This window comes from Epinephelus fuscoguttatus, linkage group LG16 (genome assembly GCF_011397635.1).
Source record: "Epinephelus fuscoguttatus linkage group LG16, E.fuscoguttatus.final_Chr_v1".
NCBI lineage: Eukaryota > Metazoa > Chordata > Actinopteri > Perciformes > Serranidae > Epinephelus > Epinephelus fuscoguttatus.
Genome location: NC_064767.1, coordinates 23009817 through 23029618, shown reverse-complemented (window position 1 = coordinate 23029618; position 19802 = coordinate 23009817). Strand labels below are relative to the sequence as shown.

General features: G+C 40.4%; 1 protein-coding gene across 2 annotated transcripts; it reads right to left on the bottom strand.

The window, feature by feature from the left end:
• Window positions 1-2780: 2780 nt before the first annotated feature.
• fbxo9 (F-box protein 9) lies at window positions 2781-15702 on the bottom strand. 2 transcript variants are annotated; one of them, XM_049600794.1, is made up of 13 exons: window positions 15534-15702; window positions 13069-13140; window positions 9801-9932; window positions 9636-9693; window positions 9210-9309; window positions 8216-8343; window positions 8000-8114; window positions 7680-7798; window positions 5339-5429; window positions 5161-5256; window positions 4956-5049; window positions 3288-3442; window positions 2781-3207 (listed from the first exon to the last, which is right to left on the bottom strand). In XM_049600794.1, exons 1-13 carry the CDS (start codon window positions 15534-15536, stop codon window positions 3099-3101), a joined length of 1272 nt encoding a protein of 423 aa, XP_049456751.1. In that variant the 5' UTR covers window positions 15537-15702; the 3' UTR covers window positions 2781-3098. The 2 variants fall into 2 exon arrangements, with proteins under 2 accessions (XP_049456751.1, XP_049456752.1); XM_049600795.1 differs by having other exon boundaries at window positions 9801-9929.
• Between the last annotated feature and the right edge of the window lie 4100 nt (window positions 15703-19802).

Here is a 19802-nt window from a genome sequence, read left to right as displayed (position 1 = left end):
GCAAATTGGCAGGCAAGACTCTGGCATACTGTTTTATTATAATATCAGTGATTCAAACAAACGTCTGCCCAAAAGCTATGAATCATTATTTTAGGAATTAGTAGCATAAAACCCTTTAAAATGACACATAAACTGGTTAAATATCCAAACATTGATGTGCTGTCTCCTTTGTCTGTTAACTTTATTCCTGTCTTGGCCTATTGATAAGTGCTCTCAGTGGACTGTAGAAGAAGTTAGCGAGGATGTTGAGGCCAAACATGACAAAAGGGAAAAAACCTCCACTGCCTTCTCAGTTACACATAAATTTTATCTGAGCAGAACACAGTTTTTGTGTTTTCGTAGTGCTGATATCAGCTCCAACTCTTTGTAAGCTTTGTAATAAGGAATGTTTGGTATTCTTGGTTTTAATAGTCCAGTTTCGACTGTAAACTAAAGTAAGTGAGCCTGATATGGATCAGGTTTAGTTAATTTAGTTTGACAGAGTTGGAGCACAGGGCCAGTGAACTGCTGCTGAGCTTCCTGGGTGATAGACAAAAAGGTACAAGCAACAAGAAACCAATTTTACTAAAAATGTTTTCTTAGAAAGCCACTCCTCTCCTGGCAGCTGCTTCAACTGAAGTAGTTCAGTGATTTGTGCTGTCTCTCTCCTGTCACAATGTCTAGCCAGCGACCTATGTTGAGACAGCACCTCCTTTACATACACCTTTAGGTCCTTCCCACTTAAGTGGTGTGACCTCTTGTTCCTCATCAGCACTGTGTGCAGACGTGATGCTCTGGTATGCTGCGTGTCACACATAGCTCGCATTTGACAGGAGGACAGAGCAACTGTTTGTGAGCTTTGTTGGCGTGTCTGCCAGCCAGCCACTATGCAAACAATGCCTTACTCACTGATTTTTCAGAGGGCATGGCCTGAGGGAGACAGAGAGGGTGGGGTGAGGGTGTGGAGGTTTTCCCCTGAAAACAGCATTGCAGTAAGCATGTGTCAGTTTACTCATTTCTGTGTAAATGATGTGTTGGACAACTCCTAACATCTCCCACGTTTCAAGTGTAAAGCAAGAGTAAATCTGTTAACAGAAATAGAGTGCAGGAAATGGAATCCATGGTCTTGTTGTCCCTTGGGGGTTGCCAGGCAACCAGAGGAGACTAGAGGAAGTGACTACACCCAAACCAGAAATAGTCAAGCAAGCACTTAAACCCCTGTAAAACCACTTTGTGAAATATTTACTTTTTAAACAACCCAATTGCCAGAGTGAATATTGACATATGGGCACATCCCACTGGTATGAGGCCCCTGGGTAGATCCAGAACATGCTGGAGGGATTACATCTGGCCTGGCAACACCTTGGGTCCCCCAGGAGGAGTTGGAAAGCGTCACTGGGGAGAGGTGCTTTGCTTGGCCTGCTGGCTCTGTGCAAACGGAAATACATGGATAAATACATTTCTTTACAATTCAATTTTCAGTTTTATGATGTGACAATGCCATGGATAACGTGAATTAGACACAAAACCCACTTGGTTCGGAAAACATCATGTTCTGGCTTTAGTTTTGTCACTGCAAACAGAAATGCCCTGACATGTCAAATGGAACTCATAAAGTCATGTTTATGACATGGTAAGTCATGCACATGAAGTCGTGACATTGGAGCTCTTCAAAAATTTCCAGTTACGAGGCTGTGAATACTACAAGAGATGGGCATTCATATGGTCTGTTTTGGTAAACATAAACTCTATTTGAAACCAGCAAAACACCCAGATTTGTGGCCTGCTCTCACCTTGGTGTCACACCATCCCCTCCTCCCCTTGATAAGACAGTTAGCTCATACGCATGAAGTCTGAACTTCAACATACCCATGAAATGTACAAATATCTGTGGTTTGCAGAAATGTACAATGCTAGCATTTTATTCTGACAATTGGGCTGCTTTAACAGACTAAACAAACAAGATATAAAGTTGACATTAGTATGTTTTAGCGGTGCTGATTGTCACCTTCAGACAAAGCCAAGCTTTTTCCCCTCTGTTTGCAGTGTTTATGCTAAGCTAAGCTAACCAGCTGTTGGTTCTAGCTTCATATTTAATGTACAGACATGAGTAGGTGTGACTTTAATGAGGCTTTAAGTATATAACTGGTTTAGTCACTACCGATTGCACTGTATGTAAGTGTATGATGAAAAAACAAACCATGAATCTTATATGAGGTTTAGGGCTGAGAGTACCTCTAACATGCTTTCTCAACCTGTCTGGTTTGTCTCCTTCTCTATCAACTCATACAAAGCAGATATAGATTTACCTGCCATTTTAATTGAGAATTTGCAGGACTATAGTTCCTTTGGAATATGTTTTGAAAAACCAACTATAGTAAAGTCCACAAGCCACAAATCATTTTGGTCTAATCCAATACAACTTTCACATTCATTATTTTTTTTCTCTGCAAATCCTGTTTGATCTGTCCGCGCTGGGTTCCCAGAAAATGTAATACGTGGATTATACCCGTGTGTGTCCTCAGCAAGACAAATGATGTACTGTAGAAGTCCGAAATCACATCTGCAATGTCTTTTCATTGAGGTTGTGTAACAGGATATCTGTAATATTACTATATCATTTCTCCTATGGCCATGAGCATACATTACATGCTGAAGAATTGTTACATAAATCAAGTCAATAAACAATAACCTGGGTGAGTACAAATCACTACCCTGAGGCTGTTTTAGTTTTGTAACATCTGCCCAATTCACTTATAAGTGCCAATACAAAAAAACACAAATCAAACCATGAGAGCGAATTCTGTTCACCACTGTTTATTTGAGGGAGAAAGTGCACCATGAGACAAACACAGTATGAACATTCATTGCTTGGAACAGGTGGGAAAGGTTGCTAATCATTTTAGCTCTCAGCACATTACCGTAATTTCTGAAATCAGAAACTAAGTATTCTATTATGTAAACCTCAAACATAAAGTGTTTGCATGTAGGAAACATGAGGGTTCATATATTAACGTCGTAATCCAGCTGCAGCACTAATTAACAAGCTGAGGAGTATGCATCGTGTTACATGACGGATGAACTTTTGCTGTGGGATCATGTGCAGGTCTGCAGGCTGCTTAAAGAGGCTGCTCAGAGAAAGCAGTGTAACTCTTCACGCGTGCAAAGAAGAACGGTGTGTACATGCTGTCCAGGTCAAACGCTGTGATAACCGTTTCCCCGGTGAGCCTGAAAACAGGATTAATGTCAATACTGTAACAAACAGGGAAATATGCTTTTTTACTGCTATTGGTACACATGACTCTTACTTGTAAGTGATGTGGCAGGAGTGGTGGATCCACACCAGCTTACTGAAACTCTGACGCCCCCCAGAGGACAGATGTAGTCCCACGTGGAAGTTGTGTTCAGCCTCCGGAGCTGGGTTCCGCCTGCAGAACCGATTCCTTTGAAACTCGGTCGCTTTCTGTTAACAGATGAAGTTTACAAGCTGAGTCACAAACTGACTGGTTACTGTTTTACTTTCTTGTTGCAAATTTTGAATTTACAGCAAAGGTGAGTGTTCATGCGTTAATCAGTAACTGTCACTATCACACGAGGACAAAGGGTTTTTTTTGATCAAACACAAACAAATAAACTCCTGCATACTGGTGAATTTTTATGCACCAGTTTGTGCCTTTACTGCATCAATTTCACAGTGTAAATGTCTTGAATCTGAAGCCCTCTGCTAGTTTTTTAGTGATGTTTTTACTGAGGGGGACAAAGGCACATGTTCTTAATACTGAGGGGGACATGTCCTCTGTGTCTCCTCAGAAATCTATACCTGTGCTATGGCATTACTAGTTACGGAGTAGTGGAACAAATCATATTTGAATTTTAGTAAGATTACTGTGATGAGTCGAAGACTTGTTTCTTCTTTTATCACCCCTGATGCATGTAAGGCTAAATAATATAAAAGCAGTGAATAACAGATACTTTAAGAATTAGTTGTCTCACAAAAAAAATTACATATAATTATTGCCATTGCACTAACAGCACAACAGCATGATGACAATACTCATAAATTTCTGAAAGTAAAAGTGCATCAGTGGCACTGAAACAGAAAATAGTATAACTACTAAGTTACTGCTCCCTGGTTTTATAATATAAGTAACATTACTTTGAACAGTTAAGCAATGTTACATTTAAATTTGTAACAGGCACCAAGTTACAATATTTCTTTCCTCTAAATTTTCAGCTGATGAAGTATGGAGGCCCATTTTCTACCATTTATTTGATCTACAGTGTTTAACTTTGATAATAAAAAAAGTCACCCAAAACCCAATCAGTAAATACAGTATGTCCCCATTTCAGAACTAGCTGCAGTTGGAAAACAAAAAATGCCTGGTGGTTTTGTTTAAATTTCACATAAAACCCAATCTGTAGTGCTTTAAAGGGAAACTACACCCATTTTCAAATTTCACACGTTATTCCTATGGTCTTAGACAGTCCAAAAATATTAATTAAAATGAACAACTCTCTCCCAAATCTAAAACTACAGTGCTAAAACTTACACATTCAACACTGAAATTTGTGAAAGTCTGGAGCTGCTCCATAGAATAGAAATTGGGAATGTTACAGATGACAGTAAGAGCACTCAGGGGAATGTTCAGAGTATATGGGTACATCTTCTTTTTCAGATCTGACAACACAACAATTGAAACAAGCTCATTTGGGTGTAAAAGAAGAAGACAAACATTATGTGGGTCGACTTTCCTATGACATCACAGGTTTGAGACTTAAATCTCTGGTTTCTGGCTCTGAGAGAGAGTCGCTCATGTTCACAAATACTGATTGAACTTTCCTCGGCCATGGAAATAATATAATGGAATTCTTATTTTGGGTGGTGTTCCACTTTAAAGCATGTACAATGGCCACTGGCTCTTTCCTGCAGTATATGTCTTTGTCTCAACCCACAAACACCCCAAACTTATTCTCACCTCCTCCTTTTTCTTGCAGACAACAGCAAAAACTTTGGTTTGATTATCTGTCTCCTGTGACAGACGGAAATGACCGAGCAGAGCAGAATCCATTCTGTAAAAATGAAACAAAATTCAACAATCATGAAAAGTGCTGCCGCTCAACCTGTGAAATTATTTATGACGTCCACTCCAACTGAGACTGTAGAACACAGAGAAAATGTACCTGATGTTCTTGGTACGCAAGCGAGGAACAATGGACAGAGGGTCCTCAGGGGTGGTCAGCATGATGACGAAGCCGTCAGGGAAGAACCGGAGGTACCTGTGTTAGCAATGTCAACACTTAGCTGTGATATCTACAACAACTGGCAATCTAAAAATAATGATTAAAATCAAACATCTACCTGTAGTACTCAACGTGATGCCAAGCCCTGTAAAATCCATCCAGCGATTTCTCTCCTTGACGAATGTATGATGTCTTGCTGATGTAAACACCTGTGAAGATAATATGAATGGAAAGTTCAACATTCAGTAAATCATCTTCATCGGATGTTTGGGGTTTTAATAGAAGAAAACTGATTCACCAGTACATTGGCAGCCTCATAGGCTAACTTTTACAAGCAACATGTAAGTCAGTCCAATATAATTTTAATGGCAATATTTAGCCAACTTTATATTTGAGACATGTGGCTTTCATTTCTTTTTAAAAAAGATTTTTTCGGAGGGCATTTTGCCTTTAACTGATAGGTGGGAAAGAGAGAGGGAGCAACATGCAGCAAAGGGCTGCAGGCTGTAACTGAACCTGGGCCACTGTGGCAAGGATGAAGCCTTTGTATGTGGGGCGCCTGCTCTATCCACTAAGCCACCAACGCCCCACATGTGACTTTCAAACTGGTGTTTTGTGGATTTAACAATTATCCTAAAACCTGCGCCCATGATATTTTAAAACTAAATCATTGTTATATCCACATGTGGTGTAATATTTGGTTGTGCTTTTCACAACAGAGCTGGCACACTAGAAGCAGCAATTTCACACTACATTTTGTGTTATCGAGTACTGAAACCAAGCATAAGACCAGTGGTATGGCGATGAATCGGATTTTATTTTTTATTATGATTTTGGCTACCTGCATTTTCAAAAAACCATCATCCAGATATATATTGTTTTTGTGCCGCATTATGAGCCTACTAATGTTGCTCCCGTTTTGTCTTTTAATTTGAAAATCAAGTGCACCCCTTCCCAGCAGATGTACTCAACTTCTCCTCCCCAAAGTCTAAACAGAAAATTCAGCGAAAGCTGAAAACAGCGAGTTGTGAGAAAGAAAGGTAAAACAAACTTTGTTCGAAGTCTGACTTTGCAAAACCAAAATGTTTCCACACCACAAACTACAATCATGTGCAGCATGTGTTACCTCCTTGTGGCTACACCACAAATTCAGAAGTTCAAGTTCAAAGTTCAAAAGTTTTTTATTGTCAATTTGCTATATATGCAGGACATACAGAAGAATAGAAATGCTGTTTCCCTCTCACCTAGTATTAATGCCATACAATTTAACAGCTAAAAGAAAGCTAAACTGGAATAATAATACAATAAAAACAATATATACACGTAAAATAAAAATAAAAACTAAGCAGTATAACTAACAGACAAGACACCAGAAGATACTCTACACCTATGTACAATCAAAGAGATCAAGGTGCATGTTTTACTTACGCGTCACCGCTGAAATGTTCACTTATAGCCTCTCTTTGGCATTTGAGGAGCAGCTTTATAAAACTCTTGAACATGTAATGGCTCCTTAATTAGCAAGTTGACTTTACATAGACGGCATATCTTTTCAATTTCTCCTGACATTGTGTTGTTTGGTTTGTTCACCGCTCCGCGACATGCGCGTTAAGGCCCGAACATAATCGGGCGGAACATACGCGGAACGGATTCCGCAGAGGTCCGCGCGGACTCAAAGCGGACGTCCGCAAGCCCTGTGCACGCAAAGCTCAGATTTTACGACTGCGTGGACTCCGCTCCGCGCACCAGTGACTGCTCGGCATGTATTTTTCACATCGCGGGGATTTTTCACGGACATTTTTACAGGAAACTACAACGCGGAGGTGTGCTCGACTATGAAAGCCCGAATGACTGCGGACATTCCTCGCGGAGTCCGCTCCGTTTATAGTACGCCCGAGTATGCTTGTGTCGAGCGGGCGGAGGCGTTGAGCCCACCCTCCGCTCTTTCACTAAGCAGTCTCCCTCTGTCTCCTCTCACTCAGCCTCGTTTAGCCTCGATCTCGTCAGCATGCTCCACACACGCGCTGCCGATCGGATTGTCCATCGGCACAACCCTAATCAGAGTTAATGTTGATTAAATGCATGATGTTCCCAGTGCCAATGAGTCATCATGTTAAATAATCATGATTTTAATATCAATCAAAATAATCGTAATTATTATTTCTGCCATAATCAAGGAGCCCTCACCAGTGATATCACATTTTAAAGTTGGCAGATCTCTGCAGACTGATTGAAATGGTACAGCTGCTCTTACACCGTGACTGTAAACCTCCTCTCACTGCAGGGGGCGACAGTGTGCTGCATGTTAAGAGCAGGGATGTCTCAAAAGTGGGTTATGATTGCTGTTAAACTGTATAATTTGATGGGATGATATGGGTTGGGAAACACAAGATATCATTACCGGTGGTCTAATAAACTATGACAGAGCATCACAAATTTGTAAGTGACAATATAATTACCATCAAAACGGACACGAGGCCTTTGCAGAAACATCTCTCTCCAGGATTTGAAGGGCACCAGTTTGGTGCAGTTCCGTCCCCACACTCTTAGACAGGCTGAGTGCCAAATCTCAGGGTCCCTGAAGAGAAATAAAGATGAACAATTAAGATTGTATTAAACTAAAACTGTACACACAGAATTACTTTATCGTGCAGTAACAAAGTGAGATCCCTCATTGCGTGATACCAAATCAGCAGTTTTGAGAAGCAAAACCTGGGAGAAGCACATTGCTGATAAACAAGCTGTCACATATGTGATCTGCTGTGACAGAGAAGCTGACCTTGCACAAATGTAAAACCCGCGGCAAACCAAAGAGAGCTGCTCCAGGGCTCGCATGTCCAGATCACTCGACACTACCCAACGAAATATGTACATCAGGATTTCCCGCGGCAAGGCTGCAGTCAAATAAAAACAGGAAACACATTGGTTACAACAGATGCAAGCTGATAATGACTTCAGATGTTTTTACAACCTAAAAGAAATGACAGATTTTTACCTGAAATGTGCGTCTGAGTCAAATCCAACTCAGGAGTGCAGATCTTTGGAAAGCTTTCCAGTGTGAGCTGCTGCTCGAAGTAGGCAAGTAGATCCTCGATCTCACCATCAACATCACTGTCTTCCATGCTGCAATGAAAAACATGTTCAGTTTAAGACATGACAATATCTCAGAGGATGAAAAATGAAACAGATGTGCCAAAAACTGCAGTTCCTCTAATGGCCACTTGGGGCTGGCTCCAAATGCGAGTCAATCCCCATAGACCCCCATGTTAAAATGTCCAATTTTACAACTTAGACAAACATGTTTACAGTCTGGTACAAGAAACAGTTTTCATCTCTTTGGCTAATTTCCTCATTCATGACAACTGTACAGGGGTGAGTTCTTACATATCTCAACTGTTTACATTTCACTGAGGCTTAAAGTTATGCATAAATAAGGGCGGGCCACTTTGAGTGACAGGCTGTCAGCGAGGCATCACCACAGTCTATGAGTCAGCTCCACCCTCTAATCCAAATACAGTCACTCTGGGCTCAAACAAGTTTAGATGGCGACAGCCTAAATATCAACCTTGAGGCTTCACAACACGAGTCCACAAACCAATTGCTGACGTCGCAATGGCTACGTCCATTATTTTATACAATCTACAGACAGCCCACATCATCAATCCTGGCTTCATGACCTGTCTGAAAACTTTCTCTTTAATGTATTAAAACTTAAGTTAACATTGCAAATGAATATTGTGGTAATTTTAGTCCTGAAAGGTGATTAAAAAATTATTTGGGTTAGGCACTGTCTGCCGTGTAGACTCTTTAATTTAAAGGCGAGGCATCAGGTACTTTTTTGGTATCCAAAAGGACAGACCTATCCCTATAATGACCATATGAATTTGAAGGAAATTAATGTATACAGTTAAAAGGTTTAAGAAAAGCAAAAAACAGACTGAAACTTTGACAATCAAGTGTGCCAATATCCAAAAATAAAAGACGCTTACTAGTTTCCTCCAACTCGGTCTGCATCAGAAGGACGGCTGTAGTTGATTTTAAACTCAATGTCAGGCACAAGCTGCATAGCCATGCGATAGAACTTGATAGCTGCAAGACAAGAAAGACGTTTAATTATACCTGAACAAGAAAATAAAAGTGAAATACTCAAGCATCGCCACTACCTGTCGTTGTTTTTCATACAATTAAAAAATTACACAATCGCTCTGACATCAGAGTTTCATTTAAGGCCATTACTGATGGTTAGAAATGTCTGTATTATTTCAAAAATATATATATTGGATATATTATAGACTTTGACACAAGCTTACTGTGAATCAACTGTGGCATTATATCAGTTTCTAAAGAATTTATTTTTTGTGATCATTTCATCCTTCCACAGGTGACCTTGAACACTATGTACCCAGCATACACACCCTCATAGACAGCTCCATTCTGCTCCTCCTCAACAGCTCTCAAGAACAGCTCTGTGGCCTGAGGGAGGACAAACCACATCAGTCATTCAACAGCAGTGTACATTTAAGTGAAAGCTCTCCACAATACATCTACATCACCTAGAGAGAAATCATTTCACAACTCACTTTCTCTTCCCTGGCGATATCTTGTGTCCTCTTCAGACCTTTCGATCGCAGCATTCGGCTGTTCAGTCCACTTATGTCAGAGCTCGGTTTGAGTTCGGACATCCACTGAGCTCTGAACACATTGAGCTCCTGCTGCAATTCAATCAAAAAGTTATTCGATGCCCAAAACAAAGCTTCTTTGTTCTCAGTCCTACTATAACAGCAGGATTGATCAGATTTCTCAATGGGAACTGTGTGAAATGACATACATCAAACTTCTACATGGCTGCCAAAATTAAAGGGCCAGTGTGTAATATTTGGCATGGTTTATTGTCAATCTGAATCTGAATCTGAATATTCTACTCATTAATATGTTTATACAAGTGTATAATCGCTATAAAATAAAATTCGTTTGGTTTTCGTAGCCTTATAATTATGCTTTTATATATGTACAGTACAGGCCAAAAGTTTGGACACACCTTCTCATTCAATGCGTTTTCTTTATTTTCATGACTATTTACATTGTAGATTCTCACTGAAGGCATCAAAACTATGAATGAACACATGTGGAGTTATGTACTTAACAAAAAAAGGTGAAATAACTGAAAACATGTTTTATATGCTAGTTTCTTCAAAACAGCCACCCTTTGCTCTGATTACTGCTTTGCACACTCTTGGCATTCTCTCCATGAGCTTCAAGAGGTAGTCACCTGAAATGGTTTTCCAACAGTCTTGAAGGAGTTCCCAGAGGTGTTTAGCATTTGTTGGCCCCTTTGCCTTCACTCTGCGGTCCAGCTCACACCAAACCATCTCGACTGGGTTCAGGTCCGGTGACTGTGGAGGCCAGGTCATCTGCCGCAGCACTCCATCACTCTCCTTCTTGGTCAAATAGCCCTTACACAGCCTGGAGGTGTGTTTGGGGTCATTGTCCTGTTGAAAAGAAATGATCGTCAACTAAACGCAAACCGGATGGGATGGCATGTCGCTGCAGGATGCTGTGGTAGCCATGCTGGTTCAGTGTGCCTTCAATTTTGAATAAATCCCCAACAGTGTCACCAGCAAAACACCCCCACACCATCACACCTCCTCCTCCATGCTTCACAGTGGGAACCAGGCATGTGGAATCCATCCGTTCACCTTTTCTGCGTCTCACAAAGACACGGCGGTTGCAACCAAAGATCTCAAATTTGGACTCATCAGACCAAAGCACAGATTTCCACTGGTCTAATGTCCATTCCTTGTGTTTCTTGGCCCAAACAAATCTCTTCTGCTTGTTGCCTCTCCTTAGCAGTGGTTTCCTAGCAGCTATTTGACCATGAAGGCCTGATTCGCGCAGTCTCCTCTTAACAGTTGTTCTAGAGATGGGTCTGCTGCTAGAACTCTGTGTGGCATTCATCTGGTCTCTGATCTGAGCTGCTGTTAACTTGCGATTTCTGAGGCTGGTGACTCGGATGAACTTATCCTCAGAAGCAGAGGTGACTCTTGGTCTTCCTTTCCTGGGTCGGTCCTCATGTGTGCCAGTTTCGTTGTAGCGCTTGATGGTTTTTGCGACTCCACTTGGGGACACATTTAAAGTTTTTGCAATTTTCCGGACTGACTGACCTTCATTTCTTAAAGTAATGATGGCCACTTGTTTTTCTTTAGTTAACTGATTGGTTCTTGCCATAATATGAATTTTAACAGTTGTCCAATAGGGCTGTCGGCTGTGTATTAACCTGACTTCTGCACAACACAACTGATGGTCCCAACCCCATTGATAAAGCAAGAAACTCCACTAATTAACCCTGATAAGGCACACCTGTGAAGTGGAAACCATTTCAGGTGACTACCTCTTGAAGCTCATCGAGAGAATGCCAAGAGTGTGCAAAGCAGTAATCAGAGCAAAGGGTGGCTATTTTGAAGAAACTAGAATATAAAACATGTTTTCAGTTATTTCACCTTTTTTTGTTAAGTACATAACTCCACATGTGTTCATTCATAGTTTCGATGCCTTCAGTGAGAATCTACAATGTAAATAGTCATGAAAATAAAGAAAACGCATTGAATGAGAAGGTGTGTCCAAACTTTTGGCCTGTACTGTATATATATATATAGCAAGGGCCTTGCTTTAGAGAGGTCGCCATCTTGCGCCGCCATGTATGTAAGGCAGCCCGAGGGTGACAATCCAGCCAGCCAGAGAACGCGTTTCACGTGTATAAATGAACCAACGAAGACAGCGGAAGGAAGGAAGAAGGAGGAGGAAACAGCAGAGAGTGTTAGTAGTTCGTCGATAGAGAGTAGTGAAAAGTTTTTTTAGTTATAAAGTTTGCGAATGGACCACACTTACCATGCAACAGGAGAGAATGAACCCGAACCGCCCGCTCAGCATCAAACACATGGAGTTCCTCATCTGTATGCTCCGGCTCAAACAGGCATGGCTCTGGGTCTGTGTCCACTACAAGAAACTCTTCAAAATCGCGTTCAAAGTCGTCCATTGCAGCTACTATAGTCCGGAGATATCGCTAGGCTAAATAAACAGCTGAGCTCTGTTTACCGGCTACACTGTCAGTCAGTGTGCGGGCTGGAGACTGGTGGAGCAGAGAGGGGAGGGGGGTCCCCACTCGGTATGGTAAACGAGTATGTGTGTAAAGTTATGAAGTGTGTGTGTTACGCTAGAAGAGTCAGAGTTTGGGACGGAGTCTTTTACCCCCTGGAGTGTTACCGGAGTTTCTGGAGTGCTCAAATAAACGGGCCTTTTTCCCGAAAGCTACTCTGGTCTCCTGCTCGTGAGGGATTCATTACAATATCGTAACATGGCTTAGATTTCTAAATAAACATTCACCTCGTCGCTAGATAGACCTACTCCTGAAAAACTCATGCGCAAGGCTTTTTGTCCCTATGAGGCCACCGTCATTTACCCGACAGGAGGAGTGAGCGAGTGAGCCCTGCAATCTAGAATTTGACCACTGATGTCACTGTTTTCAACCCATTTTACACACTGGCCCTTTAAGAATATTGATGTTTTTCTTCATTTTACCTTTTTAGAAAACAAATCACAAAATTCCACCCTCCACATGATGGGCTTATGTGACACTTTCACCTAATAAGGTTATTAACTTTCAACCAAGACAATTAACAAGAACAGAGTCAAATAAGAAAACAGCAAAACAGAACAAATAGATAATACTCTCACATCATGACTGGCTTCGGTAAAGTCCAGCTGTCATTAATACAAGCATTAATTTATGAATAACATAAGAAAATACTGGTTGTCATCTACTGTATGTCCACACTGTAGAGGAACTCTCACCTGAAGATTTGGGTCATCTGATCCTTCATCTTCATCCTCGATAGTACCTCCCATATCTGTATTATCTTCAGCCTGTACATGGAAGATGCGAAGTATTATTTAAACCCATTAGAGGAGCTGTTTGTTCTCAAACCTGTTACTACTGTGGTTGTGGATTTGTTTAGCTTTTGGGTGTGCGTGTTCTTCCACATGACTGGTTTCCCAGGTGACATCAACCTGTACTACAAAGCACAGAAAACTGCTGATGCCAGAGCAAAACATTCAGCTCCTCACCGAATCCCAACCCAGCCACACTGACCTCCTTTTACTGTATTAAGTATTAGTACTTTGTGGAGAAGCTCTGGGGCTGTCTTTCTGTCATGGGTTTGTTCTGTGTTAAACAGTAACTGCGATGTCATTCTCTGCTTCTGTTGGATAGTTTATTCTTTGTTTATTGTACTAGACTTCCTTTTTTTGGTTATTCTGGCTGTTGGCGTTACCCTTTTTTGAGAATCACTTTGTCACTTCAATGTCATTCATGAAGGTAAATTGAAAAATATCTTCTGGTTCCAGCTTCTCTCACATGAGGATTTGCTGCTGTTTTTTTTTTTTTGTTTGTTTTATATAATTGTAAACAGAGGAAGCCCAATAAATCCCCCAGGCCATCATAGACATATTGCAGGTACATTGTTATCTGAGTAAATGTTGGCTGGTAAGTAACAAGAAAATGCAGAACTAGATCTGAGTCGATACAGAAATAGACTCCACGTTACAGAGTTTGTCTACCAGAGAGCACTGATGAGTTGATTTTTTTTTCAACTGTTAAGTGTCCTTTTTAACTGTATCTTGGTCACAATTATTTAAAAAAAATCTAAGGGATCCTTCTAAAGATTACTGTTCATGTTTAAGAAAATTAGCTGATATCATCAGCCGATATACCACTGGACTCTTAAGACATTACTTTGGGCTTTGTGGCATTGTGATAGGCCATTTTCACTACATGCAAACATTTTTTCAAAGTAAATTATTCATTCATTTGGTAAAAGCAACAGAAATATTAATCAATACAGACAGTAATTGCATCCTCAAAGAGACTGTTTCCTGTTGCGCTTTAGCTTCCCCTACATTGAGCATAACAACATTCATCCAGTGTGGTTTTATCTTGTTCAAGTCAGACTGTGATGTCACACCCATCTCCACTGCTGTAACTGTAAAATAAATTGCTCATGTGGCCGCCACAAATCTACTCAGCCTGAAGTCTGACTTCAAACTGCGGAGGAAGCAGGAAGTGGTAGCAGCGATAGTAAGACTGCACTGCAACAAATTAAAGATATGATTCAGCGGTATTGCCTGTTTAGGTTTATTGGTCTTAAACTGGTTATGAGGTAAAGGACAGACACAGGCATAACAGTTGACATTTACAGACAATCCCTAACTTGTCTGCAGTGGAAAACAAAGGGCCTCATAACATGAAAGGGATGGGCTGTGGGTGATATGCAAAGTTTGCCAACTGAACCAGTAAAACCTGAGCTTACTAAAAACAAATTCATCAATTAAAAGTATTTTTGGGTAGGGTAAGGTTTGCAGTCATGCTATCTTCAAGCAAAAGTAAAATACAGACTATGCCTGTCATACATTCATTCATCAGGAAATTCAAATGTTAGGTAATCCACAAACTATTTTAACTTTACCACACAGTGGTTTGTAACTCCTCCTTTTACATGTTGTGTAAGGCCAATTGTCAGGTCAGTAAATTCAAGCTTTATTTAAGCTTTAAACCTGATGTTTATACCTAGTCTTTAATGGGTCAATATTGCAATAAAGTGGATATTTCATCCCAAGGAAAATATATTTTACTTCCTTATTCCATAATGGATATTTTTAATGCCACGTTTATAATTATCTGTATTACACATTGTTTTGATTGTTAGTTTCACAGTTTTGTGATGCTTAGACTTCACTGTACATCCTGAGGTGTGCATGTGATGAACAGAAACCATTTGATTAATTCACTATTTATTTAGTGCCATACTGCTGCAAACTGTGTAAAATACACGTGGTGTCGCTTTTGGGAAATTACGCAAACACCTAAGTGCATGGATTTTAATAATCTTGTGGAAAATGTGCCCAAACTGGGAAACTTGTTCAACAAATGTGGCTGCTCCTGAAGTTAAAACCTTAATCTAGTTACAAACAACACACGACTGCTACACACCCCCATGCAGGTCCATGCTAACGTTACCTCAATGACAGATACACAGAATTAATGCAATTGCCACAGTCTAGTTACTGTATGTAATTTACAAGGACTTAAATCGATAAATTCGTATGCAACGTGTCAGTGTTTGGTAACAAGTCAGCCCCTGGAGAGACACGTCTGGCAGCTGAACTGCAGCTACAGGAATCCAGGTGACGTTAGCTCCGTTAGCTAGCTAACATGCTAACACCTATCTGTGTGGATAACAGGTAAAAGCACGGTGACCCACCATGACAGCTCGGCTAGGACGTCTCCTTGGTAAACTTCACAAGTGGTCAACACTAGCGTTTACAGTTCACGGTCGGAGAAACGGACAACACAACGGACATATTTACGAGCTCGCAGGAACGCAGCCATTCCGCTGAGTGGCCCGGAGCTTCAGTGACACAGGAAGTCAGGAAGTGTTGCGAAGTTGGAGACGGACGGAGAGGAGCAGGTTGGTTTGTATGGAGGGTGAAACATGACTCATTCACCAATCAATAAATCGATTTTTAAAACATCTGCAAGAAGAAAATCAACGTATATTGTAACTAATAAATAAAATAAAAAGCTGTAATAAATAATGAACTGAATAAATATACAATGAATCCACAGGTCGATATAATCGATATGGCCCAGTTCTGAGACTATAGACAACACAGTAGACATGCATGAGGGATCAACTAAAGGACAAGAGTCTTATTCAACAGAGATTTTTTTTAAATCACCCAAAATATGATCTATTTACAATAATATAAGACAGAGTGAAAGAAGAATATCTTCACATGTGAGATGTTAGAACCAACAATTTTTTTGGCATCATTGCTTCATAAACTATTTGATTTATTGACTGATTATCAAAACTGTCACCTATTTTCTGTCAGTCAAATAGGCCTAGGGGTTTCACCTCTGAGAAAAAGATCTAAATAGTGCATTAAAAAAGATTAGTGAAACACATTAAATATTTTCCCATTATGACAGTAGCTAAAATGGCTGCCTCAATAGCATTTTAGTAGGCTAATGTAGTTGTAGTAATGCATCAGTCATGTGACAGATGTCACTCCAAAATCTGTCATCCATTCAGAGTTGACCAAACATTGGTAGGGGAAGTGTCAGTAACCTACTAACCCATCTATCAGTGCAAGTACATGGGCATGAATAACCCATTTATAAGGCTTATTCCATTTATGATCATATTTGAAACATGTTTGCATGAGCACAGAGAAATAGGGTTATTCACGTTCCCGATACACATCCCAGTTTCTTTCAGAGTATCTCAGCTAGCATGTTTGGGTTTCTTATTAACAGAATATGGTGTTTACACGCTCAAACACATGAACCAGATACTCCAAAAACCCAATCACAAATGGATTATTCATGTCCATGTAACCACACTTATTGATTCTGACAAATGAGACTGGCATGAAAACATGCTGTCAGGCTATCAAAGTTGATGCTATATAAGCTATATATAAAACACAAGCAACGCAGCCACTAAACATGCTGGGGCCCTCCAAGCAGGAACCTCTTGGTCTGAAAAATGAAGGCAACATGGAATCACAATCACACAGAAAGCATTTTAGCAGTTGGAGCAGCTTTTTGTATTTGTTTTTAATGAGAATGAAGCATTTGCTCGCAGTTTTTGCATTGCTACATGCCCCGCGTTTCTGCGCTCTAGGCACCAGGGCACTCTGAACTCCTCTAGTTGAAAAAAAACTTTAACTCAGAGAAAAGTGTCCCACGTCATCTGTACTGTGGCGGTCATGACAATGGAGGAGAAACTGGTGGTAGCGGTTGCTGGATACCCAGAGCTATACGGCTTGACGATAGACAGCAGGTTGTCAAACTGCCCCTGAGTCATCCTGAAATATGCTTGGAAATGGACATCATGGAGGTACTCTCTGTGATCTACCTTCTTTTTTAGGGTCTCATGTACCCACAGAGATCTCCGTTTCCCTGTGCCCAACAAACTATTTGCTGACAGCCTCTCACCCTCAGCCAGAGCCACAGCAAGTACCCTCTGCCTGAACATTTTAGGAACTAGATTACTGTGAAATCAAAAAATTGCCTGGTAACAATAAAAAAGATGCAGCAAGTGTGATTTTACTAGAGCCATTCAATTTAAAGACAGGCAGTGTGATCGGGGCCTAAAACTGCAGTTTTTTAAGTGGCCACTTGAGGCTGGCTCCAGAGGCTGATTAGTCCCATAGACTGTATATCAAGATGGATGATGAGTCCCCACTCACTCCCGGTATGTGTTAGTAAAGCCAAAATATCCTGGATAGGGCCGATGCCATCTTGTGCAGGTGACATCATTTGGAGCCAGAGTCTGTGCGGTGGAAGCGTTCATGCCCAAACACCTGTCTGACAGATTGTGAGCAGCGCCATTGAATGTGAGCACACTGACTGGCACACACAGCTGTCAATTATAGTGTCAAATTACCATTTTACAGCATTAAATACCTCCTTAAAACCAAACTTATCAGAAAAAACAAACACTTGAACAAACATCAGTGTGATAAGAACTACCATAGACAGAAACGATCTTTGGGAAAAATGTATTCCACATGTATTGTACTTGGGGTTTTTAGTTTGGCTCATGTCCCAGTCACTAACATGAAGAGGGCAGGCTTTATAACCTGTACTGCAGCCAGCCACCAGGGGGTGATCAAGATGTTTTGGCTTCACGTATGAGGAGTCATCCATCATTATATCCCCATAGACCTCCATGTTAAAATGCCCAGTTTACCAGCATAAATAAACATGTTTACACACTGATACAAAAAATGGTTTTGGTCTCTGTAGCTAATTTCCTTGTTCATGTCACCTGTAAACAGGAGGTGAATTTTTATATAACTTATCCATTTACATATTATATGGCATAACATTACGCATAATTGATGCCTCTTTGAGTGACAGGCTGTCTGCCGATAGTGTCCTCAGCTTCTCAGTCAGATCCACCCCTCGCTCCTCCTCAGCACCAGCCTCTCACCCACATATGGTCACCTCTGACCAAAAGACCAAGAAGGCGACAGCCGAAGTGACAAACAAGGCTTAAAAACAAGAGTCCACAAACCACTGGGTGACGTTTTGGTAGCTATGTCAATTATTTTTACTGTCTGTGGGGCCCTCACAAAAGATGTTTTTGAAACCATCAAATAGTGTTCAGGGAATGTTCCCCTAAGGTATAATGGTTCCAGGAACATTCCCAAAAATGTATATCTGTAAAAGCTTTACAGAACCTGTAAGGAACAATACTTGAATGTTCCTAGACAATCATTATTTTAAAGCTGAAGTTGAGTTTTTATTAGTGTAATTATTATAATTGTTTATAATATTATTATTAGTAATAGGCCTAGTAGTTGGCTGCAAGTAACAATTATTTCCATTACCAATTTATCTGCCAATTATTATCCCATTCAGTTGTTTGATCTAAAATGACAGAAAATAGTACAAAATGACCATTGAAGTTTCTGTAACTCAAGGTGACATCATCAGATGGCTTGTTTTGACCAGCCAATAATCTGAAAGCAAAGTATATTCTATTTACAATAACATAAAACAGAGTAAAAGTAGCATATTTTTACATTTGAGATGCTGGAATCAACAAATTTTTGGCATCATTGCTTTATAAACTATTTGATTTATTAACTGATTATCAAAACTGTTGCTGATTTATATCCTATCAATCAAATAGGCCTAGGGGTTTTACCTCTGAGAAAAAGATCTTAAAAAAAAAAAGATCAGTGAAACACATTAAATATTTTCCCATAATGGCAGTAGCGACAACAGCATTGCCTTTACATTTCTGTCCCAGTAGCATTTGAGTCATCTAGTTGTAGTAATACATCAGTCATGTGACAGGTGTTACTCCAAAATCTGTCGCCCATTATGAGTTGACCAAACATTGACAGGAGAAGTGTAAGTAACCTACTCAATACTGGCTCTGTGTTACTGCTGTCAAAACTGCTGCTGCTGACCCTATAGCAAATACTTTACACCATTGTTCGGTAAAAGCTATCCAAATGTGACATAAACTGCGACATTCCGAATCATAGAAGGTGATGGGTCCCCAAATCCAGTGAAACTGCTTCATATTCACCGTTCATTCATTTATTCATTCAACTGTCATTTGACTGAAGAATAAGATAACAGACCTACCTCTGTGTTGAGCAGCTCCTCTATCAAGGTGTGGTAGCTCCAAACCTGCTCCGCTTCACAAGGAGACTCATTTCTAAAACTGTTAAACATCACTGGAATTATTGTCTCCACAAACTATTGGTTAGCCATTTTAAACTTTAACCTCAGATTGTAAATGTCCAAGACAACAGTCAGCCATGAAAATCATAAAACCTGATAAACTTTCCCTGAAAAGTGATGACTGATAACTTCCCGAGGGTTGCCAGACTCTCCACAGCGAAAATGTGTCAAATTCTCTGAGTCCTGAAAGCTTTTGTGTGCTGTCCAGTAGCAGAGCTGCTCAAGGCAGGTCCTCTGGCAATGTAGCAGACTAGTTTTT